This window comes from Crocodylus siamensis, chromosome 13 (genome assembly GCF_052110815.1).
Source record: "Crocodylus siamensis isolate JL-2025a chromosome 13, ASM5211081v1, whole genome shotgun sequence".
NCBI lineage: Eukaryota > Metazoa > Chordata > Crocodylia > Crocodylidae > Crocodylus > Crocodylus siamensis.
The window spans coordinates 12,779,756-12,802,966 of record NC_143407.1 but is presented as its reverse complement, the minus strand read 5'-3'; the positions used below and the strand labels follow the sequence as shown (position 1 = coordinate 12,802,966).

General features: G+C 50.0%; 1 protein-coding gene across 1 annotated transcript; it reads left to right on the top strand.

The window, feature by feature from the left end:
* Positions 1–459: 459 nt before the first annotated feature.
* LAD1 (ladinin 1) lies at positions 460–22,900 on the top strand. The gene is made up of 10 exons (XM_090026200.1): positions 460–926; positions 11,189–11,332; positions 12,213–12,693; positions 13,312–13,452; positions 13,834–13,877; positions 16,787–16,856; positions 17,336–17,467; positions 19,123–19,212; positions 20,455–20,532; positions 20,978–22,900. The coding sequence occupies exons 1-10, from the start codon at positions 889–891 to the stop codon at positions 20,981–20,983; spliced, it is 1,224 nt and encodes a 407-aa protein (XP_089882326.1). The 5' UTR covers positions 460–888; the 3' UTR covers positions 20,984–22,900.
* The last annotated feature ends 311 nt before the right edge of the window (positions 22,901–23,211 follow it).

The window sequence follows — 23,211 nt, the reverse complement described above, 5'->3', positions numbered from 1 at the left end:
CACCTCCAAATGTGCTACAGCGGCTGGAATTAACACGCAATACGCCGCCACATGTGCAAACAGCAGTGCCATTAAAGTGGTGCAAAAGGCATTTCACTTGCTTTAAACCCTCTTTCAAGTGTCATTAACAAATGGCCATTTAGTCTAATGGTTTTGTGGATTTTTAAATATAGTAATAAGGGAGTAAAACTCGTCAACAGTAAGAAGATGCAACTGTGAAAGCACAAATGTGCACCAGGGGCTGGGATGACTTGTGTGATCCCTCCCCCTGCCCGAACGATTGTGAACTCTGCTTTCAAAAGGGACTAGATTATTTCACCTTGATGGAAGGGAAGGCCTCTGCTTTAATGCCTGCTCCGATTAAATGGGAGCTGAATGACGAGTGACTGATAGCCTCCTCCCTCCCACCTGGAGGAAATTCCACCCTTCCTGCCCAGTCAGTTGTGGGGGAACCGACAGACAGCGAGAGGCTGGTAAAACAGGTTCTGAGAAGGGAGTTGTCCCTGAAAAGCAGGGAGACCTGGACAAGTATCCAATGAACAGGGGCTGAATTCAAACCCGGACAACACCGGCAAGGAAGGAATGATTTTCTTTGTGCCAAAGCTGGGTCACACCCGTGGTAGGGTGCCTTTTGCAAGGTGCTGCTAGTAGACAAATTACAGCTCAGAGTCTGTCAAGGTAGATAAGAGACCATGTGATACAGCCTGGCAGTAAATGGGCTGCAGGGTAAAGGTGCACAGGGAAATAACACGGTAGGGGAGGCACGGACTCTCTTCCCGGTCCTTTGGGCAGGTCAAGTCCGAGTCCCCAGGGCGATCTGTATCGTGGTGCATGAACTTGACAACTGGGAACGCTTTCTGCTCTTTTTGAAAGCCCGGGAAGTCTGGGATGTCTTTCAACAGAAAAAACTGGTCTGCGCTTTCCAGGTAGGTGCCTTGGTTTAATGGTTAACCCTTTCTGCCCCCCAGTGGAGCGTAAGGCAAGAGTGGGCTCCGGGGCAAGGGGGGTTGTCAGTCAGGGAAGGCAAAACTAGAACAGAAAGGGGTGCTCCAAGCAGGGCAGGACAGGGCAGGGCCAGCACTGGCACTCAGCCTGCTGCCAGGGGCTTCGAAGGAGTGAAAAGAGCCTCCACTTCAGTCCTGCCTGGAGAAGTGAGCTGTGCCATGTATCTGAATAGCAGGTCTGCTCAGGAAGGTGACTCTGAAGAGGCTGTCATGGCTTGCCATGTTTGGTGTGTTTTAGCCAGCGTGGATCTAATCCATTCCTCTTGCATGAAGACAACCTTTCTAACTGCCGACCCTGCGTGCTCCTGAGACCTCAGCACTGCAACTGAAGAGTACCCCTGATTGACTCTCTCTTGTGCCTGTGCCGTTTCTAGCACAGTGACATGCTGATCTTGGCTGATGTTTCTAGTGCTCCCTCAATACAGAAAACAGTAATTCTGCCCCACGGCAGGAGTCTGCCTAATGCAAGACCTTAACAAGCTGCAGGACAATTATCCACTGACATCATTTGACACTTCCTGTATGTTTGCTCCCTTTAGTCTTTTCAACCACAAATGATAACTGAGTGCAAGGCTGGGTGGTGAGTGGGAACTAAACTGGTGCTCAGGCTACTGAGGACCGGTTTACCCAGCCTTACGCTGCCCGCAAGAAGCATGCCTGCCCAGAAATGAGGCAGCCACACACCCCGATGTGACTCTTGGGTACTTCGTCCCGGAGTTCCTCCTGGTTCTCCAAGGCAGCTACACCACCCCACTGCTGGGAAATGGTGGGTGGGGGTAGACAAACCCATAGTATCTCTGCAAGGTGCAGAATTTCATCCCAAAGGCAGGCTGCTGGCTCCCATGCTTGTGTACATCTCTCAGTGATTCAGAGAGGAGTGTTGGTTTAGTGGTTAAGGGGTTACCTGGGAAGATAGGAGACCTTGGTTCAGCTCTGCTTTGCTGCACAAGTTGGGCAAATAACTCAGGTTTCCGCTCCTCATCTCTACAATGAGGATAACACTGCAGGATTGGGCATATTCCTTGAGCTAATTCATGTAGAAGTTATGGGCTTGATGGATAAGGTTCTCAGGCCTGTGCTACGTGGCAAGTGAGAGAAGATGTTCAGGCCAGAGTCCTTATGACTATCCAGAGTCATTTGACTTGATTATGATGGTTAGTTACATAAGACACCCAGTCAGGGAACAGGAACAATGTCATGTGACTTTAACTCATGATTAGACAAGTAGGCCCTCAGTATTCAATGAGCAAAAGGGTTAGGGGCAAATCTGCGAAAGACCTGTGGCATTTAAATCCCCAATCTGGATCCGCAAAAATCATGCTTACCTGCTGCCTTAAATCAAAGAGGCATCTGACTTGCACCAGTGAAGTTCCCCATGGGCCTAAAGGTGTGACTATCTACGTTTTCACTGTGCTGACCAATTTAGTATCTAACTTTGTCAGGGTTCACAAACTAAGAGTTTCTTCACCAGCTTTGCATGTGGGCCCTGTTCAGGTGGGTCTTCACAGTGAAGACCTAATAAAACAGGTCCTGCATGAGGTGGAAGAGATGCACCTTTTTCCTAACAACCCAGTGGCAGAGCATTCAACCCAAGTCTCACACATCCGAAGTCAATGCTGGCTTTTCCTAAGAGGATGTGACCATACATGTGCATGTGAATGCCTAACATGCTAGGGTACTGTGGGCTAGCGCTTTCTATCCCTCCTGTGAAGAGGGCAAGAAAGGAAGCATGACTGTAGGCTAGTGTGCAGGGCACTTCCCTGAATGGGAGAAGATCTGGGTCCTGGCATCTCTTCCAACTGAAATATAAGTATTCCTAGCAAAAATGAAACAGCTTGAGAATAGGGACAGGAGAAGAAACCCCTCTTCCCCAAAAGTACCTTATTAGCCCAAGGTTACAGCATACTTATGGGAGAGACAACCTCATATATCCTCAGGCGAAGGAGGGAATTGTCCTGTCATGCCCAAGTGCTGTAACATTGGGTTGCTGGATTAAAGGGGTCTGTTGCCACCTCCTTTTCAGGCCTTGCTGGGGTTCAGGCATGTGAAAGGCACCTATTTTTCCTTCCTCTTGGCTCTCTCAGACAGGGGCAGGGTATAATCCACAGCCCTCTCTGCATTTGCAGCAGGTTTGTTGAGAGCGCTCCCCAGCCAGTGCAACACCTTCTGTGCAACCCACTCAGAGGCTCCATAGACTGGCCACCTAATTTGGGACTCTGGATTCCCTACATGGCAGGTGTGCTGTAATGCTCAGTAAGCCTGTGCGAAGCAGCTAGTATTTGCTTCGGATTCAATCGATTCAGGGGACAGTGATTCAATTCGGTGATTCGAATCACTTTCCCGATTCGATTTGACCGAATCTGATTCAGAGATTTGGCTGCTGTCAAATCTCCGAACCAGCCAGGCCCATCCCCTGCCTGCTCCCCTAGCCTGACAATGGCTGTCCCACTGCCCCAAGCTCCTGGCTATTGTTTAAAAAAAAAAGCCCTGACTCAGCGGGTGCTGTCAGGCAGGGGGGGCGATCCCCACTGCCCCATGCTGCGTGGGGGGCTCTGCACAATCCCCCCTTACCCCCCCCCACTCCCCAAGTCCCTCCATGGGTTCCCCGCCCAGGCCAGCTCCGGCCCTTTAAGAAAAAAACAAACAAGAAAACCCTGGACTCCCTGCTTCTGCCAGCAGGGGGTGATCCCCGCTGCCCCCCACTGCCCCATGCCACATGGGGGGTTCTGCACAAGCCCCCAAGGCCACTGCAGGAGCCATGAGTCCTGGGGCTTTTCTCAGCTTTTCTTTTTCTTAAAGGGTCAGAGCTGGCCCGGGCAGAGCTCCTGTGTGGGGCTGGGGTGGGGGGAGGGGTCGGGGGGCTTGTGCAGAGCCCCCCATGCAGTGTGGGGCAGTGAGGGGCAGTGAGGCTCACCCCCCGTCCAGCAGCACCTGGTGAGTACTGGGGCTTTTTTTTTAAATACCGAGCTGGGGTGGGTGGGAGCAGCCATGGGGGGGGGCTGGGGGTCAGGGGGCCTGGGGGAGCGGGGGGGGGGGCTGGCAGGGGTCCCTCCATATTCCCCTCTCCCAGCCCCCTTTCCTCTGCCCCTAGTACTTACTAGCTCAGAGTCGGCTGTAGCTCCCTGCTGCAGCCACCAGGGACTGCTTGAATCACCAAAGCTCTCCTGCTCTTTTCCAAAGATTCGGAGAGCTTTGAATAGATTCGGACCTTTAAATTGGTCCCCTGATTCATTTCAGATTTAAAGATATGGCCACCAAATTGAACTGAATCTCCTGCGAATGGAATTACCACCCAAAGCTTCGCACAGCCCTAATGCCCACTGGGCGCTTCTACACATTCATTAATGCACTGTAATTCTGGCGCATTAAGTTTAGTACCTGTAATAGCAGGTACTAAATGTGGCATAATCAGCGCTACTGCGCATTAGCTCAAATGAACACCTTTTGTGTGACACTTAATGCCCATTGGACTAATCTGCTGTGCATTAGCATGGTTTTTGCCGGCCGCACAAATGTGCAGTGGAATTAGTCAAATGGGCATTAAGTGTCTTGTGTAGATGTGCCCAGTGTTTTGTAGATATGACCCTAACTTCATCTGAGGGTCCACTTCCACCATCCCAGGTGAGCATGGATGGGGAGAGGCTGTATACTGGGAGGTTGACAGTGGGCGTCTTGGGAAACTCAGGTTTCTTACCCGGGGGCTATGGGATTTCTGGCAATTGCTCTAGATTGCTGGCTTTCTTTCATACAGTGATCTGTTTTGATTTTTGCTTATAAATAATATCCCTTCAGGAAGAGCCTGGGTACCTGCCACTCTCTTGGGATTCTCCTGAGTTATCGCCTCCAGATTATAGCAGCCAACAGTATTGTTTATATGGGAGTAGTGCCTAAGGACTCCAGCTGGGATTTGGGCCACATAGTGGGTGCTGCACAGAGGATCTAGGCAACAATCCCTCCTATGTATCACAATCACAACTGACAAGACTAGCAAGGAACAAACTGCACATACCATAATCAAATATTCAAGTAGGTATGTGTGCATCATGCAGATTAGCTACATAAATCAGGTGAGGGTGTTTCTGTTCCCTCATTGGAAGTGTTGTAACACTGAAATGAAGTAAATGTGAATATTCATGACCCGATTATTTGTAGAATTAGCTACGAAAGTAGCTTGCAAATGCTTTCAAATAATGAATGACTAAGTAGTCTTCAATTCTAGCCCGTGCATTAACAATATAATTGCTATCTATGCCTAATTAAATGATCCACAACCAATCATTAATTCTGTGTAATTTTTTGTTCTTTTCCTTTTTGCATCACTCAGTCTCCCCTAGTTACTTGTCACTCGAAAAGGAGTATAAACTGGGCATCACTAAAAGATAAGATTCGTCATTGTGTGCCGAGGACGGTCACAGAGTTAGGCTTGCTTAACTCTCACAAGGTCAAAAACGAAGCAAAAAATGAACCAAAAACCCCTCAACATGCCAAAGCTATTTTCATTTTGCAGTATTTGAAACTGACCCCATTTGTAGTTTGCGTGAAGTTTTCTGTGCTAATTTTTACCAAAACAGGGACTGAAAAAACGACTGTTTTCATTAAAATCTGTTCTGAAGCTTACCAGAACTTAGGTTGTGGTTAAAGAGCCCTTTTAAAAAATTATTTAAAAAAATATTTCGGCAACATACTTGTCTTGACCTCCGCAGTAGGAGGCATCTAGCTGCTATATAGCACTTTGCAGCACATCATAAAACATTTTACGAGGGAGATCTGTGCATAGTTTCCATTTTACTGAATTCAGAGAGGTGAAGTCAGGCAGCAGGTCAGCGTCAGCCAAAATCACAGCCTGGGCTCTATCCGCTAAGCTATCCCAATACCAGCATACAATTTTTGCTACAACAGGGCCCACGTATACAGGGACGATAACTATAATATGAAAGTGCAGTACATCACAATTTTGCACATCTAAGCACCTGATTAGACCTTCCTTTGTGCTGCCAAAGTCCATCGATTTTTTTCAAAGAGCATCTGGGAAAGCTAGCCCTGTGCATAATAATCTTAGCATGTTTAAGCACAGTCCTAAGCAATACAGGGGAACCTTTTTATTTAGGGCTGTGTGTGTCGAGGGGCGCCGGTACCTTCTGAAGAGCTACGTGAGCTAATGCCGGAGCCAATGCCAGTGAATGAGGTCACAGCTCTGAACTGCCTTAGGGAAGTTCAGTCACCATGGCGCTGGAATGAATGCTGTTCCTTACTGAATCAGGTCATTGTAACAGAGGGTGGGACAGTCTCCTTGCCTGCTACAAAACAACCCCAGGGAAAGGTCTGTGAGTCACTGGTGACACTGGTGCACCCTGCTGCAATGCCTCTGCCTCTTCTCCAAGGGAAGGTGGCTAGTGTCCTAACTAGACTGTGAGGTCTGAAAAACTACTTGGCCAAGATCTGTATTTGCTTAAACTTTACCTCTTCTCTGGTTCTGCTTTTCTTCTTACCCTTTCACTCCCGCCTTCAACGTTGCAGATTGAGAAGAATAGAAAGCAAGACTCAGTGGAGGAGGGAACATGGTTTAACTTGTGCCAGGGATTTCATTGCGTGGTAATCATTAACCCACAATGCCACAGCTGCCAGTCACGGGGGTTGCAGTGGCGCAAATGCTGACCTAGACCTGATTCTGGTCCTTTTCATCCCAGAATCAGGCCTGCTCTGATTTCAGGCCATGCAATTTCAGACCCCAAGCTTCTGTGCAATTAACAGTCCCACAATAGTTCTCCAGGTTTTACTGTTCTTAATATCCCTGTGTAAATGCTTAAGAAAATGGATACGTATTCCCCAGAAAGTTTGTTACAGTCCCAACCTTTCTTTGGTTTCAACATGAATAAGAACTTGGAGAGCTGGGGGTTTTCCAGCTGTTGGACTGAGAAATGCTTGGCTGCGGTTTGGGGAGAACTGGCTGGTGTTTCAGCAGCTCCACTGCATTAAACAGCAAAAAATATTCTCTGACTTCTCCAATATCAATTTCCCACGTGAGAAATAAGCAATGTTCAGTGTCTCTGTGGAAGTTACAAATAATTATGAATGGGAGGTGAGGTGGTGTGTGCTTCTCCCAGTGAGTAGAGATGTGGCCTATCCAATTAAATTTGAGCTCCTCTCCAAATGAGGAAACTTACTATCAGCAAAAATTTAACTCTGGCAAGCGGGTGTTGATAGTCTGCAAGCTTGTCTTCCATGGACAGATTTATGAGTTATACCAGTATCGCTACTACCAGTAGAACTCCTTTCTCCAGCATCAGTGCAATGTGTTAGTAGGGCTGGGTTTTTTAAATTTTGTTTTGCCCGTTTTCCTCCCCGCACTATTTGGTTAGTTACTGTTGCTTTAGGAAGTATTTAAGCTAAACTAAAAAAGCCACTCATACTGGAATAAGAATGTGCATAGGGTGGGAAGGGACCTAAGCAGATCAAGTCTGAACCCCTGCCCTGGGCAGGAAAGGATGCTGGGGTCAAACGACCCCAGCTAGGTGATTATCAAGCCTCCTTTTGAAGACCCCCCAAGGTAGGGGCAAGCACCACTTCCCTTGGAAGTTGGCTCCAGCTCCTAGCCGCCCTGACTGTGAAGTAGTTCCTCCTGATGTCTAGCCTGAATCTACTCTCAGTCAACTTATGGCTGATGTTCCTTGTTACCTTCAGTAGTGCTTGGGGGAACAGGGACTCTCCCAGTGCCTGCTGGTCCCCCTTGGCCAGCTTGTAGATGGCCACCAGATCCCCCCTCAGCCTTCTCCTGTGGAGGCTGAACAGGTTCAGGTCCCGCAGCCTGTCCTCATAGGGCCTGCCCTGCTGCCCCCGATCATACGAGTGGTCTCCTCTGGACCCTCTCCATGCTGTCCACATCCCTCTTGAAGTGCAGCGCCCAGAACTGGACGCAGTACTCCAGCTGCGGCCTGACCAGTGCTGCATAGAGGGGGAGGATCACCTCCCTGGACCTGCTCGAGATGCATCTGTGGATGCACGACAAGGTGCGGTTGGCCTTCCTGACTGCCTCCCCACACTGCCGGCCCACATTTGTCTTGGCATCAGTGGTGACTCCAAGATCCTTTTCTGCCTCTGCACTGACAAGAAGGGAGTTCCCCAGCCTGTAGGTACGGTGCTGGCTCTTCCTCCCCAGGTGCAGCACCTTGCACTTGTCAGTGTTGAAACCCATCCTGTTCTCATCCGCCCACCCCTGTAACCGCAGATGGGAAAGTACAATCAGTATAGGTGCATCAGTCTGAATTTAACTTTAGCTTATACTGATACAATATATCTTATGTGTAGCAAAGTCCTGAGTTGAGTAGCGAAAAAAAAAAAGTACAGTCCGTTGTGAAATCTCAACTCATCTTTAAAAAAAAAAATCTTTAAATTCTACCTATTTAAGGCATTATTTGCCACCGAGCGGGAATGTATGGAGGAAGAGGTGGTTGAAAATGCCATTTAGTTCTTGTGGAAAAATTCCAAAGTTAATGAAATATATATAAAAAAAAAAAATTGGTTGTAAGACAAAACCTTTTAGCGTGAACCATTTTTAATAGGAAAAAAATCCCATATAGTTTAGTTTTAAAATAGGAAATTTTTACCAGTGTGTTTTTCAGCCAGAATGAAATTTCTTTGTCTGTCAAGACTTGTGTATATAAGGGAAAAGGAATTTTGAAATTAATCTCAAATTCTGTGTAGACCAGCTAGTGAGGCCTACCGTTAATTTTGCTTGACTTTTTCCATTAAATTTGGGTATTTGATCCTCATATCTTTGCCAGACTTCAGCCATTTGTAGCACATGGTTTCATAGCAAGGGTCTGCCTCTGTGAATTTTTCCTTTTGAAGATTTCAGCAAAAAACAGTTCAGCCGTTTCTGAGAATGAGATGAGAGAAAACAGGTTATGGGGAAAACTCTTACAACTCTTTCATGAAAAAGCTGTAATCTTCCCTTTATTTTGAAGATGGCAGGAGTTTCTGCCATGTCTAGGGTTTGCTGTTTACTCTTCCTGTGAAAATCCACATGGTTTTTAGTCTCTAAAAATTCCTGGTTCTCACATGCTCGGAGGTTAGTGACTGCAGCACTATTTTCCAGAAATTCTCTCAGCAAAAAGACTGCTCCATCCTCACAGAGCAACTGAGCATGCATCAACCTAGGACTCCAGAGTCTGAGCTGGACTCTTGCAATTGCTCCTCCTGGCTTCCAGGAACTCAGAATGTAGATTTTTTTTCTCTCCTTTGCTCACAAGGCTTCCTCTGTTGAGTATAGAAGTGGGAAAGCAGGAACCCAGCATGGCACAGGGATGGGGTAGAGAAACAGGCTGCAAAGACGCATTGAAGGACTCAAATAAAAGTCTCTGCCCAGTATAGCTGCCTCTCTCCACAGCCTGGAATGGACCCAAAATCTGAGTCTCACCATTGCTCTGCTTTCAGCAAATAGTTGTGAAACCCACTGGCAAAGTGTCCCCTCTCCCTCCAGTGTGGAGCCACACTGAGAGTGGCAACCTACCACAGCTACTAGCTGCTTCTTTAAGTGGCTGAGATCTGTTTGATGGATCTATAGGTCCTTACCCTTCTGATGGCCCAAGCGTGGCATCTTCTTTTTGGTTAAATAAAAGTATGTGTTTTAAAATGTAATTTCCTATATTAGGAAAATGGTCACGTGGCCAAGTCAAACACTCAAAATGTAGGGAATACTTGGCATTGCACTCATTTGAGTTCATAAGCAGGTGTAAACAACTCTGGTGTTTTTGATCCTTTTTCTCCATCCTCTTTCCCCTCAGCATGGCTAGGCACAGGCATTCAAAAAGCCTGAGCCTGAATTCATTCAATTTTTGCAGGTTAGTCTAGCCTGGCTAGGTTAAACCTGTTTGTAACTGCAGAGACTTCCCAGAAATGCAGGCACATGCCTGCAGTGGCTCAGGCTAGAAGCCGGGGGGATGGGGGGGACTGCTATAGCAGTCCTCCCTTCCCTGCGATAGTGCTGAGCTGAGGCATGATGTTCAGATTAGGGAGGGGTCCCCCCACCTTCTGACCAGCCCAGCAGGGAGTTGATAATACAGTGTTTATCATCTTTAACTCAGTGTTAATCATCCCATTAAGAAAAAAACAGAGGGACATTACCAGCTATGTGCTGATTATGCCTCTTTCCCATCTGCCACAGCATGGACTGTAGCCAACATGAGGTCTGCTAGCTAATGCTGAGAGATGTCTGTGTAAGGTGGGGGGGAAATCCCTGATTAGCAGAGGAGCAGAGGGAAGCCAGGCGGATACCTGCAGTCTCTACAGAGCTGAAGCCAGGGAGCAGAGGGGAGGAGCCAGCTCTGCTGTGGAGCGGAGAGCCCCACCCAGCCCAGAGTGCATGCCAGGATGCTGGGGGAGTCTGGTTTAAGTTAAACCAGCAAGGGGTCTGGGACACCGGTTGGATCCAAGTCAGTTAAGTCTGATACTACATTCAACCAGGTTTATCTCAAACCAGTTTCAGCCATTTCCAAACTGGTTTATGTGCACTAAACATCTGTTCTGTTACAGGATTAAACTAGTTTTTGATCATTTAAACTGTTTTAAGTGTAATGTCTGTCCCTAGCCTAGTAGATCTGTGGTTGCATTGTTCCTCAGCAGGTGTCTGAATGGGTCTCATAGGTACTAGTCACCTGGTCAGTGGCATGATGCTCCCGGGGAGAGAAGTCCTTCCTGATCGGTGGGGTGGGGATCTGGTCTGATTCTCTCTGAAGTCTGAGACACACATTTTGTGCACACTCGGCGCATCTACATGTGTGCACTTACTGCGCAGTAATAAAAATTACTGCACAGGACGGGCACGCATCTATACATGCACACCTGTACTGCACAGTAAATATGGCAATTTATGCCAACTTGAGCGTAAATTTGATAACCTGCATCATGCACGTATCAAATTTACACCCAATTAGTTACTGCATAGTAACGCACATGTAACACAGTAACACTGTGTGTGTGAACTGACTTGGGACTAACTTTAGTCCCAAATCAGTTCATACACAGCATTAATGTGCCTTAACACCTGCACATATAGATGCTGGCCTATTCCTGTTTACTGTGTAGTAACTTACTGTGTGCAGTAAATTTAAGCCAGCGTAAATGCACATGTAGACATGCCCACAGTGGTCCAATAACTGGAATATACTTGTCTCACTTCCAAACAGCCTGGCGAGGCAGAGGACTCTGGAGGATGAAGAGGAACTAGAACGAGAGCGCCGGCGAAGGCTCCGAAGTCTGAAGTCCTCCATATCAGTGGAGGAAGAGGACCTCCCCACTTCACCAAATGCTAGCCACCCAGTGCCAGACAGGTGGGCGGAGAAAGGCTGTGACCCTGGTCCAACACTGCCCAGGATGCTGCACATCCACATGGCTGATTTTTTTGTTTAGCTAGGGCCTGACCAAAACTAACTGGAATCAGTGTGAGCCTTTTCATTGGCAGAAATAGGGTTTGGATCTGGTCCAACAGGAAGGTGTTAGAATAGAGGCCTGGGAACCTGGGGTCAGTCTGAGGTTCTGCAGTGGAGAGATTGCATGATAAGAGCAGGAAGCTAAGGGGCATGGCTTTGGGCCATACTGAGCCACAATGTGACTGGATTTTGCTGTCCCTTTCTGTGGCTCAATTTGTTCTCTTGTGTAACACGGGACAGCAATATGTTATGTGCAAATCGTGTGGAGATCCTTGGCTGGAAGAGGCCGTGGAATGATAAATTGATAAATAATGAATTACTGTTTGTATTATAATGCTAAAGGCCAAGACTTTGCGAGCAGTTCAGGGGAGCTAGACATTCATTGAAATGACACATCCCAGTTCCCCACGCTGATTCAAGAATCTCAACCCCATAGACTTCCATTTGAATCCACTGGCACAAGTTTTGTACTCGCACACGTACAGGCTGGCTCCCATCCCTGCAGGACCAAGGGATGGAGGCTGATCAGGGTTATGGCCAAAGAAGAGTAGGTTTGACCCAAACAAACACCTAATCTGTGCCTGACACAACTGTCCATACAGCACAGGGTAAGTGTGAAAGTCAGTCTGGGTTTGCAGGGTGGACCAGGCCTAGCCTGGAGATAAATGTGACTGTTAATCTGACACCTTTCCATCAGGGCTAAAGTAAGCTCCTGTATAAAAATCAGCCTGCTGGTGCCCTCTGGTGTCTGAGCGTGTCTCTGCCTTCTCCCTGCTCCCAGGCCCCAGGAGGCAGACCCACCAGTGGCAGCGACCCCAGAGGAAGATGAGCAGAAGGTCTCAGAGGTGCTGAAGACAGAGGAGGTGAGGCAGCAAAGGCGGCAGGTGACAAGCATCTCAGAAAACGTGAAAGAGGAGAAGGAACCAGAAGCAGAAGCAGAAGCAGGTCCCCCAGAGCCAGCACCACGGCGGCTGTCAGCCCAAGTGAAGGTCCTGGCCAGAGAGTTTTCTAAGGAGCAGATGGATCCAAGAGTGGATCAACATCCAGAGTCAGCGCCAGAGCCGGAGGCTGTAGAAAAGGAACAACATCAGCAGCCAGCTTCGCATGAAGAGGAGCATCGAGCGGAGATAGCAGGACAGCCCCCAGGGTCCGCACAGGACCAGAAAGGCCCCATCCACCTTGAGAGAAAGGCTGTCCCCAGAGGAGAACGCAGCGTAATAAAGAAACTGATCTCTCCGGGGGCATCTCCTTCTAGCCAGCCGGTGAGCAGCACTGCACCATCATCAGCTTTTAAGGATGTATTGGGAGTTGCACAGTAGAGGGAGGTTACCTTGAAATCCCCCGTTCCTGGAGTCAGGTGAATTCATCAGAATCGCAGCTTTTCTTTCTAAAGGGGCTGGCTTCTGGCCTTTGTGGCTGAAGCAACAACAAGAAAAGAAGTTGAAAGCATGGCCCAGAGGCTTTGATTCCAGAAGGCCAAAATGGAGGGAACCCCAAATGATTTTTTATAGTCTAATGTTTTTGGGAGGACCTAAGTTGTTATATCTGAACTCATGGCTTATGGTACTGCACTCAGGCAGAGGAAAGGGTAAGGGGTGTGGGGTTTTGTGTGCGAGAGAGCGCATATACATCGCTTCCCTCTCTTCTTTCCCTAGCTCTTTCTGCTGCTCTCCAGAACTGGAAGGAGAATAGGATGGTGCCTCACCCTCAAGTACAGAGTTTGGGGTTTGCCCTATGCAGGCCTGCACAGTTAGGAGCTTCCTATGGTTTTCATAAGCTCCATTTAGTGTTGCTTTGCTCTTGTAGCCTGGGTCACTGGGACTGACACCTCTCTGCCTTTTCTTGACTTGTATGTCAGGTGTGTGGGTTTTTTTTCCTAGGATACTGCAAGGAATCCCCCAAGGTCTGAGGAAACAGCAAGATCCGTCCCTGCCTCGCAAGAACCTGAAGACTCCTCTGTTGCTTCCCACACTACTCTCGGCTCACTCAGTCGCCACAGTCCAAGGACGCTCTCGTTCCGGGTAAGAGCTAAGCAGGTGGAAGAGGAGTGCTCAGAAAGAGGAGGGTCTGGAGGCCTTGCAGAGTCAGCTTACAGGAGACTTCCGGCCTGGCTGAAAGCAGAAATGCAAGGAAGCTCGTGAAGCAGCCAGCCCGGCTTGTTCACATGGCTCAGAGAAGCTGCCAAACTCTTTCCGGCATCACGGTGAACTCCTGAGCCCTAGGACCCATGTCTGGTGCTAGGAGGAGCTTGAGTTTGTGGAGGGTTTGGAGGAAGGGCTCACAGAGCTCTGATCATCCCTGCTCTAGGAGCAATGCAGCTGCCCCAAAGCCAGTCCCCTGATGCTCTTCCATTGTAACTGCAGGCCTGTCCCACCTCTGATCTCCTTTCACTGTGTTTCTAGGTGATGTCAAGAGGCGAGAAAGAAGAAAGTCCGCTTACCAGAAGGTCAGTGGGTTTTACTTATATTTCTATGAATGTCGCAAAGCTGCTACTAAAGCAAGACCTTTGGCCCCTTCAAGGATCTCAAAGCTTTGTACCCACCCTAATGAGATCCTAAGGCACTCAAGGGTCAGTGTTGACATTTTATGGGGGAGAGACTAAGGCATGGTGAAGCAATAACACTGCAGCTGTGCTCCTTAAACAAATGTGCCTTTATTTTAAATCCCATCTGTCTTCCAGATTTCTTGGATGGGAATTGGCCAAGCAGGAGATCTCTTTTAATATGATCTTCACTCCTGGGGTTAATTCTCTTTGCCCTCACCCTGAATTAAAACAGGCGCATCTCCATCAGTGAATCTAAACTGGAGTTAAAGCTGACGTGAGATCAGAACTTGGTCCAGCAGCGCTGGTAGGTCAGCAAAGAGAAATTTGGTATTGAGGACAATGCAAAAAAGAGGCAGTTATGCTCTCCCACCCCAAAAACATCTTTTAAAAAAGCCTTTCATAAGCAGGGAAGAACCACGCAAACATGAAATGTTGCTCAGAACGAAGCAGGGGTAAACATCTATAACAGCAAGGGATTTTCCCTGAGACATTGCAAATACCCAAGGCTACCTTTGCAGAATTTCAGGGGGATGGAAGCTGAGGCATGGGGACAGGAAAAAATGTGGTCTAGATCATAGTAAGAGGCAGAGTCAAAAAGAGAACCCAGGTCTTCTCATGCCTCGTCCTAGCTTTGCTCCATTGGACTGTATTGAGGCACTTTTTGTGGGCTACTTCCATACTTTGGAGGCAGCATGGCTCAGGGGCAGGGCACTGGACTGTGAGTTGTGAGGCTGTCTTTCTGACACCGACCTGTTGTGTGACCTTTGGCAAGTCCCTTTTCCCCTCTTGCCTCAGTTTCCCTATCTGCAGTATGGGATCATGATAATGACCCATTTCTGTTAGTGCTTTTGTGATGTACAGAGCAGGATTACTGGAAAAGTGCTAAATATTACCATAGGAGTTAAACAAACCCCAAGATTAAGCCTTCTCTTGGTCTTTGCACCAGCCAGGAACTGAAACACCCAAAGCATCTCAGACTTGTTCTCATTGCAGCCTTGTCATAGACTCCCAAGCATGAAGCATTTAAAACAAGCGCAAGGTTCATAGATTCATAGATGTTAGGGTCAGAAGGGACCTCAACAGATCGAGCCCGACCCCTGCCTGGGCAGGACAGAGCGCTGGGGCCAGGTTTGCATTGCTAGTTTACTTGGGGTCTATGTCATGTGCAGCCCTTTAAAAAACAGTCATAAACTGAACTTGCAGTTTTCTAATTGGCCACTAGCGGTCACGCTTTATGCTTCAGTTGGCCAGAACTTGCTGCAAAGCAGTTCTCACCCTTTTTAGACACAAGGCACCCCTAAGAAAAATGCCAGGCCTCAGTTTTTACTTGTTTTTTTACTACAAAAAAGAGCAGTATTTCTGTTCCAAGGAATTCAGAAAGCCCACAACTCCAACCAAGAAATCTGGAAGACAGGTGGGATTTAAAATAAAGGCACACTCATTTAAAGGGCAAAGATGCAGCGTTACGGCTTCTCTGTGCCTGTTTCTCCCCCATAAAATGTCAATGCTGACCCTAACTGTCAGGGGACCTTATGGTCTCATTAAGGGCAGGATATTTTTAACAGTATAGATGTTTGCACACCTAGCAGTGCTACCCTTACATAGCACCCTGCAGTACCCTTGAAAGGATCTCAAGGCACCTCAGGGTGCCACAGTGCTTTAGCTGAGACTCGTTGCTGTAAAGTCAACGCAGAGCAGCTGAAGAATAATTGGGGAAAGACCTTGGATCCTGGAAAGTGCCACACACGTCTTGTCACTGGTTTGGACCCAGGGGCTCTTTTAGGGTTTGGGCTCCAACAGATTCAACAAATCTGTTTTGTGAGAGAACATCTAGCCGTTCTTTGGCCTTCCAAAGGTAGCTGGATCTCGCTTCTGTGAATATAGGCTGGTACAAGTGATTAGGGCACTAGCCTGGGACTTGGGAGGTCAGGTCCAGCCCTACGTTATACCAGTACTTTGTGCGCGGGCTTGGGTACATCAGCTTCTCTGAGCAGAATTTGGGGGGGAGGGGGACATAGTTTATGCCTCTAAATGGGAGGTTTCTAGCCATGCAGGTGGCCTTCTGGGGATTTACTTGCAGGTAACAATTTTGTTTTTCCTGCAAGCGTGCATGCAGACTGGGAATGCACAGAGAGGCTACACTCTTGTACACGCATCCCGCCCGCCCCCCTTATTGGATACTTACCTGTCTTTAAGTAATGAAATGCAACCTGCTAGAAACCCAGGACAAGCAGATGTTAGACTCAGAAGAAGTCCAATTTCAGCCCTGGCATCTGACTGTGTAGGTCACTTGCCCAAGCAGCCAGAGACCCCCTCACCCAGCGTAGGTGGTTGAACCTGTCTCTGTGACTTGCCAGCACAGCGATCTAGCTGCCATGTCACAGTTTGGGCACTAGCCAGACCCTTCCCTGCTGTCTGTTCGAAACTGTCTCCATCTGTGGTCTGGTCGTTGGTGTGTTGTGGTGGGAAGTCAGAGGGTCACAGGTTGAAGTCAGCTTTGGGCTGGGGGTCCTAAGAGCCTAGTCCCTTTGCAACAGCCTTAAATACTCTGCTCGTCAGGCTCAAATATGGGAGGTCCTGTCCTGGACTTAGCCTCAGGTATTCACAGGCGTAGCTCTGCACATCCTGTGCCGGGTACAAACTGGAAAGGACCATGCCCAGCAGAAGGAGACTGAAGCAGAGCTCTGCACAGCCATCTTAGTTATGAAAGATGATTAAAGGAGGGGATAGGAGCTCTGGGTGGCCGCTCAGCGTGAGGTGTGCATGCTGGGCGATGACACTCAGGTCCCCCATTCCCTCCCCTTCTCTAGTGCCAGCGTGCGACTTCCCAGCAGTGTCAAGCTGGAAGAGAAGCTGCAAAAATACACTTCAGTTGTACAGGTAATGAGGGAGGGCCCCTGAGCTGGGTTTGCTCTGAGGTCTGTGGATTCTGACCAGGCAATCTGCCATGCCAACTCGGGGGGCGGAGGGGGGCGTTAAGTGTCTGATCCTCTGTGCCTGGTCAGAGAATATGCCCTGTCTGACCTGGGTGAAGAGAAACCATGGGGTGCAATGTTGAGAGGGGGAACAAAAATTCTCTTGCCAAGTAGAGATGGCTGGGGATGTGGGGGAATGGGGACATAGGCTTCCCCCAGCAGGTAAGTGTTGTGATGCAGGGAAAATGCATGAACACTGGCTATCCAGTAGGCAGCAGGCCCTCCGTCTACTGGGCAGGGAGCCATGCTGAGAACCAGGGCTCCCTCCTTCCCCCTGCTGAGGGGGGGCATGGGGCTGCTTGGAGGGACCAGCCAGGACCCCCAGCAGCTGGAGCACAGAGCTGGCCCCTTCTGAACCCTGCTCCCCCTCCCACCTGTTCCTAGCGGGCTGAGCTGATGAGAGCACCCGGGGCCGCCCAAAGAGGTTTCATACCATCATCGGAGAGTGTGGCCAGCAAGCGCAGCATCTTTGAGGCCAGTGCCACCAGCAGGGCTGATCAGGCTCCTGCCAGGAAGGTAAGGGCTGGGGTGGGACTGGAACATGTAATGGGTATGCGGGGTTACTATATTATATTTCCAGTTTCAAAAAAGAGGACACCAGTTGAGGGGTGGAGAGGGGAGGGATACGATTGTGGGGGTTAGTGATATGCCGGTGCCCTGCTTCTCCCCATGCCATTGCCCCTTGCTCCCAGGCCACAGACCTACCTCAAGCCCTGCTGCTGCCCCTCAGTCTGGACCCACAGTACTGCAACCCCCTGGGCCATGATGGTGCCCCTCACTCCCGACCTGCAGCTTCCTGGAGCTTCCAGTGCCCCACACTCCTGACCCACCATCTCCCATCCCCCTGGTGCCCCTCACTCCCAGTCCACAGCCCCATCAGCTCTGCTGGTGCCCCTCACTCCTGACCCACAACCCCTGCACCCCACAAGCCTGCAGCATCTCCTGGCTGCCTGCACCTGCAAGCAAGGGCACCAACCCTGGTACTCAGGCCAGGCTACACAGCTCCCTGCTGCCCCTGAAGGACCACCCCCGCCCGCCCCCTTTCCCCACTGGAGGAGCAGGAGCCTCCCCCCAGCCCGCCCTGCCTTGCTGCAGCTCCAGCGACTGAACAGCTTCCGCTAGCACTGGCAAGCACCCATCCCCCTGGACACCCCCGCACACACATATATATACACACACATATACACAGACTCACATGCCCCATACAGCCCCCCAGAGAGTCCCCAAGCCCTGGCCCACCAACCCCTGCTCTCCATAGACTTACCTGCATCCAGCTGCTGGAGCTGCTCCTACCTGGCTGCATGCCGGCCATGTGTGTGCATGCACAAATGCATGTGGCACCCCTAGCCCCAAGCTGCTCTTGGCTAGGGCAAGCCAGGAAGTGCCGGGAAAAACTTTGATGCTGAACAGAGCAAAATCCTGGCCATTTATTTATATTTTAAAAAACCACCTGGATGGAGATTGGAGGACCCAAAAAGAGAATATGTTTGGGAAAACCCGGACGTATGGCAATCCTATGGGTATGGGGCTCCTGGGAGTCCTACCTCAGGCAACACTCTCCCTTCCCCGGCAGAACTAGTGGCAGAACCCAGACCAGGCACTGAGCTGGGAGCAGGAGGGAGCAAAGAGGGAAAATCCTTCCTGCTCAGGATGCCAAGCTGATACTGTCCTGACTGCAGCCCAGTGGCACCCCTGGGCCAGGGGCAGTTCCTTGCAGAACCGGATGTGTCCATACCTTCCCCTCTAGCCTCAGCTAACTACTGCTCAAGGAGCTTGTCAGGTCCTGTGGAGACAGCTGGAAATCCCCATGCAGCTGCACTGCAGCCAGGGAAGGAGAAGGCTGGGGTAGCCTCTCTGTGCTGGGGTCTCCTCCCCATGGGCATCCTGCATTATGTGAATGAGCACTACAATCACTTCCCTTCAGTTAGCACGTGGCACTGTGCCCTTGGGAGCAGGGCTGAACCTTTGCCCTAGCATGGTGCCCTGGAGGTCTGGGCTACTGTAGGGGCTGCACTGGCTGAGATCTGAATGGACATGGGTTTTATTTGGTGATCGTATTCCTCACCTCTCACCGTAAGCAGCAGTATGTTGCTACCCCACACACAGCCATTCTAGCTCCTAGTGCTGTAGGTGAGGTCCCGCTGTAACGTGTTTATCCCACTGTGCTAAAGGAGAATTTGAAGATACCTAATGTGGTGTCATCCCGCATCAATCTCTGGATCAGCAGGACTCAGGAGCCCAGCGACGACAGTGGAGCCAAGGTACTGGATACATGGATGCGCTGCATGAGAGCAGCGGTGCAATGGTGACACGGTGGAGCCAGGGGCCCTACATCATTACAGCAGCTAGGGCTGCATTATGTTGACCAGAAATTTTAATTCAAGGGGGCGTTAAAAGGGCCTATTTATACACAAGTGCTGGCCAGGGCATCATGGCTTAAGTCTCAATAGACCCTTTTAGCACCTCTGACTTGAGGAACCAGATCACTGCTGGGGAGGGGTCCCTTGCTCCTGAGACATTACACTAATGTCCCAAGCCAAGAGCCTCTACTTCTTTGTGGCCTCCTTGGAAAATTGCTCACTGATACTACTACGGGGTGTAGGCGGCTTGCCATGAGCAACAGGGGCACCAGGGGAGGTGCCTGAGAGGCTGTGTTCACTAGTCCTTAAGGCTCAGAGCTGGCAGAGGCCCAGGAGGGAGCAGCACTGTCCGTGTGCATCACAAACCAGCCCTGCTTTCCCCCAAGCTTTGCAAGGATCCCTTTGCAGCGTGGGATCTGTGCAAGCAGAGATGCCTCATTGGGGCTCAGTAATATGCACATCCCTCATCCCATAGACCCTACAGGTGTGCTCCAGACTCAGCTCTGCCAGCACCACCGCCTGTCCGAGGCAGCTCCAGGGGTCAGTCCCTGTGGCTGTGAGACTGTGCTGGAGGCATGTGGCCTGGCTGGAAGTAAAGGGCCCGGCAAGCAGTTTTTGAAGCAGCAGCTCGTACACGGGCTCAGGGTGGCCCTCTGGGGGTGGTTCTGTGAGGTCTCCCCTGGAAACAGAGGATGCTACATGAGCATTTGCCTAGAAAGAAGGAAGTATGGACCCAAAAGATCTCTGTATCCAGCTTGATCACGATTAGGGAATGGCTGAGTTAAAGAGTGTCTCAGCCACCCACCTGCAGCTCTACCTCCTCCACCCTGAGGGTGTTTCTGGAGGAGCCTTGCAGCTACTTTGCCACTTCTTCCTGTGTGAAGTGACTCCCCTCCAAACATCCCTCCCCACACTGGCCTTGGTTGGGCCCGCACTGCTGGTTCTAACAAAAGAGACCAAATCTGCCGGTTGTGGTACTGTAAGGCAGGGCTGCGTTACTCAGATCTACCCCAAATTGCTTGGGTCTGTGTGGATCCAGGTGTTTGGTTCAGGTGTGGCTCAGGGCAAAGCAGCATTGCAGGTATCAGCAGCAGCACTGCCCAGGACAGTGATGTGTACAACCTAAGACTCCTCTCCCTCCAGGACACTGGGAAAATGAATAGCTCAGCAAAGCACAACTTAGTGACCAAGTGGCCCAAAGACTCTGCCAACGACACCAAGGTAAGTGCAGAAGCAACCTGAGCAATCAGTACCGGAGCTAGGACCCAGCCCCAGGACTGATCCTCACCCCCAGCAGCACAAAGGGGCACAGTGAGGGCCTGATCCTGTCCCTTAATGGTTGTGATGTGTGAGCCTGGCTTGCCTGATAGAGGTGGTGGGGCTGTGTAGATGGATGCCATGGTGGGACCAATGCCTTTAGGGAGAGTTTGACTAGGGGAACTGGTTGGGATCTTGCAAAAGTGGGTAGCAAAGCAGGTGTCTGATCTGGGGAAGCATGGAGAAGATTGGGTGGGCGGCACCCACGTGACTAAGCAGCACTGTGCAGAGTTAGGGGTTGCAATGACCAAGGCTCAGTGCACACCTCGATCCTGGTAGCCTAAAGCACAAACCAGGTGGCCTTCTCACAGCCTCTGGCCCAGCCTGACAACACCTCTATTCTCTCCAGCTCTAACAACATGAGACGTTCTGGGGAAATCTCTCTCTGCAAGGATCATAGCCCAGCCCACCCCTACCTCCAGAATCCTTCATGACCGTCTCCAAGCCGCTGTTCCTGTAACACCTACAAGAAGTCTGCATCTCCCAGAAGTTGGAAGACCCTCCCCCACTTCCCTTCTCTGGGGTGGGGGTTCAGTCTCCTGGTGAATTCTGCTTGGTGGACGGGAAGGAAGAAGGTGTGCAGGTTGTCACCTGAGCCCCGGTGTGGATGATCACACACATCTCTTGCTGTCTCTTCCAACTATGCTGCTTCTCATATAGCAAAGCCACAAGTCCATCACGTGTGTTGCAGGCACCAAATCTCTGCTGCCTCATCCCTCAGTAATGTTTCAGTTCTAGCTTAGTCACTGTATCTATAGTAGGATTAACCATATGCTCCATGCCCAGCAGCTTGACCCAGCATCTCACTGTGCTGGCAGGAGAGGAGGCTGTCTGGGTCAGCTTTATACCTTTAGGACCTTGCTTGAAAGCCTGCCTGGAATTTGTATGCTGGCAAGTGGCTGCTTGACACTTTAGCTCACCTTACAGTGTACCCAGTACTGGTAGCACTGAGACTACCACATTAGTTGGCCCTTTGATGCTATCAGTGAGGTCCTGAAGCCTGAATGCCTCTGCTCCTGTCCCAGGGGAAGTCCATGAATACCAGGACCAAGGCTTGCTAGTGAGCTGCAGGGCATGTGGGAAGCTGCCACTACTTGTCTTGCACCTGTTATTGAAGCAAAGAAAAGGATTTTCCATTCCAAGCCGCTGCATTGATTGACTTCAGATGGCACATCTGGCTGAGGATCCTTCCTTGTGTCACTTAAACCCTCATCCCAGCCAGGTCATGCGTGTGCCTTGCACAGCCCCTGGACATTCCCACTGGAGAGGTGCCTGGCACTGTCTTGGGGATTAGTGTTCACATTGCCGTCTGATCTGGTGTGGCAGGAACGGAGACTCCTGTAGCTCCCTTAGATATGGTGCGTACATCATCAGAGTGGCTCTTCCCATCCCTGTGCAGCTGGGACCCTTCTATTTTAGCAATGTGGGAATGGCAGTGGGGCCATACTTCCTCCAGGAATTATGACTTTTACCTGTGAATCACTGCACCAAAAACTAAACTTGACCTGGGACAGTTGCTGGGGAGCAGAGATCTTAGTTGAACTCTTCCCTCCCTTCCTCAAAGACTCCTTTAGAAAAGCTCCTGTTCTAGTTATTGCCCTCATCATACAGAAGGGAAAGGGTCTTTTTAACTGCTGTAGGGGGCAAGGCACAAAGCACTGTGTCTGAACTGCAGCAAAGGAGCACTAGGTTAAAACTCGGGGGGGGAAACCCGTCCTTCCTATCAGAAGAGCATGGTGATGGAGCAAGCTCCCTTGGGAAGTTGTGGAAACTCTTTCACTGGGGATTTCTGAGGTTAGATGAGCATTTGTCTGGGGTGATTTAGGGATAGTGCATTCTGCAGGGGGTTGGGTGACCCCCCCAGTTTCCCCAGGAATTTTATGATTTTAGTTGATGAGGGGCTGGCACCAAAGCCCTAGCTTCAGTCACCCTGCACTGCTTAGCCAGACTTTGGGTCCTGAACTCATCTCTTACCTTTTCCCCTTCTGGAAGCAATGCTCTCTCTCAGGGATTAGCTTTAATGTGCTGTGCAGAGGAGCCACAACAGGGAGCCCCTAGAATAGCACTGTCCAAACCCCTTAGTTCGGGGGCTAAGTATATGATCTCTGAAGGGGCCTGGAGCCACATGATGTTTTAGGGATATGATGCTTTGGCTTGGGACTCTGCTGATTTGGTTTTGCCCTTTCCTCAGGTTCCTGCTAGGTCCAATTTACTCCTCTGGCTTTTACAGGAACATGCCTTTCATTTTTCTAATAAACATCATTTTCTTTAAGATGCTCATGGTCTCAGAGTGTTCCTGGGCTCCTCAGGGGATCAATCTGGAAGTCAAAGAACTGCCTCCTGGAAAGAGACTCGGGGGCATACAGCTTTCAGTCCAAGGCCTATGGCAACTACTGCCCTGAGTGTAAACATTACCTGTCCCCTGATAGAAGCTAGGTCTTGGAGGAAGTCTTTCCAGACCCAGCTGGAGATGAGGATGTGCATGAGAGTCTCCTGAGACAGCTGGCTGCATGGGATTTGTCTGAACACCCAGGACTGCAGGGACCTGTGAACAGCACTCTTGACTTGCCTGGGGCCCTTTGT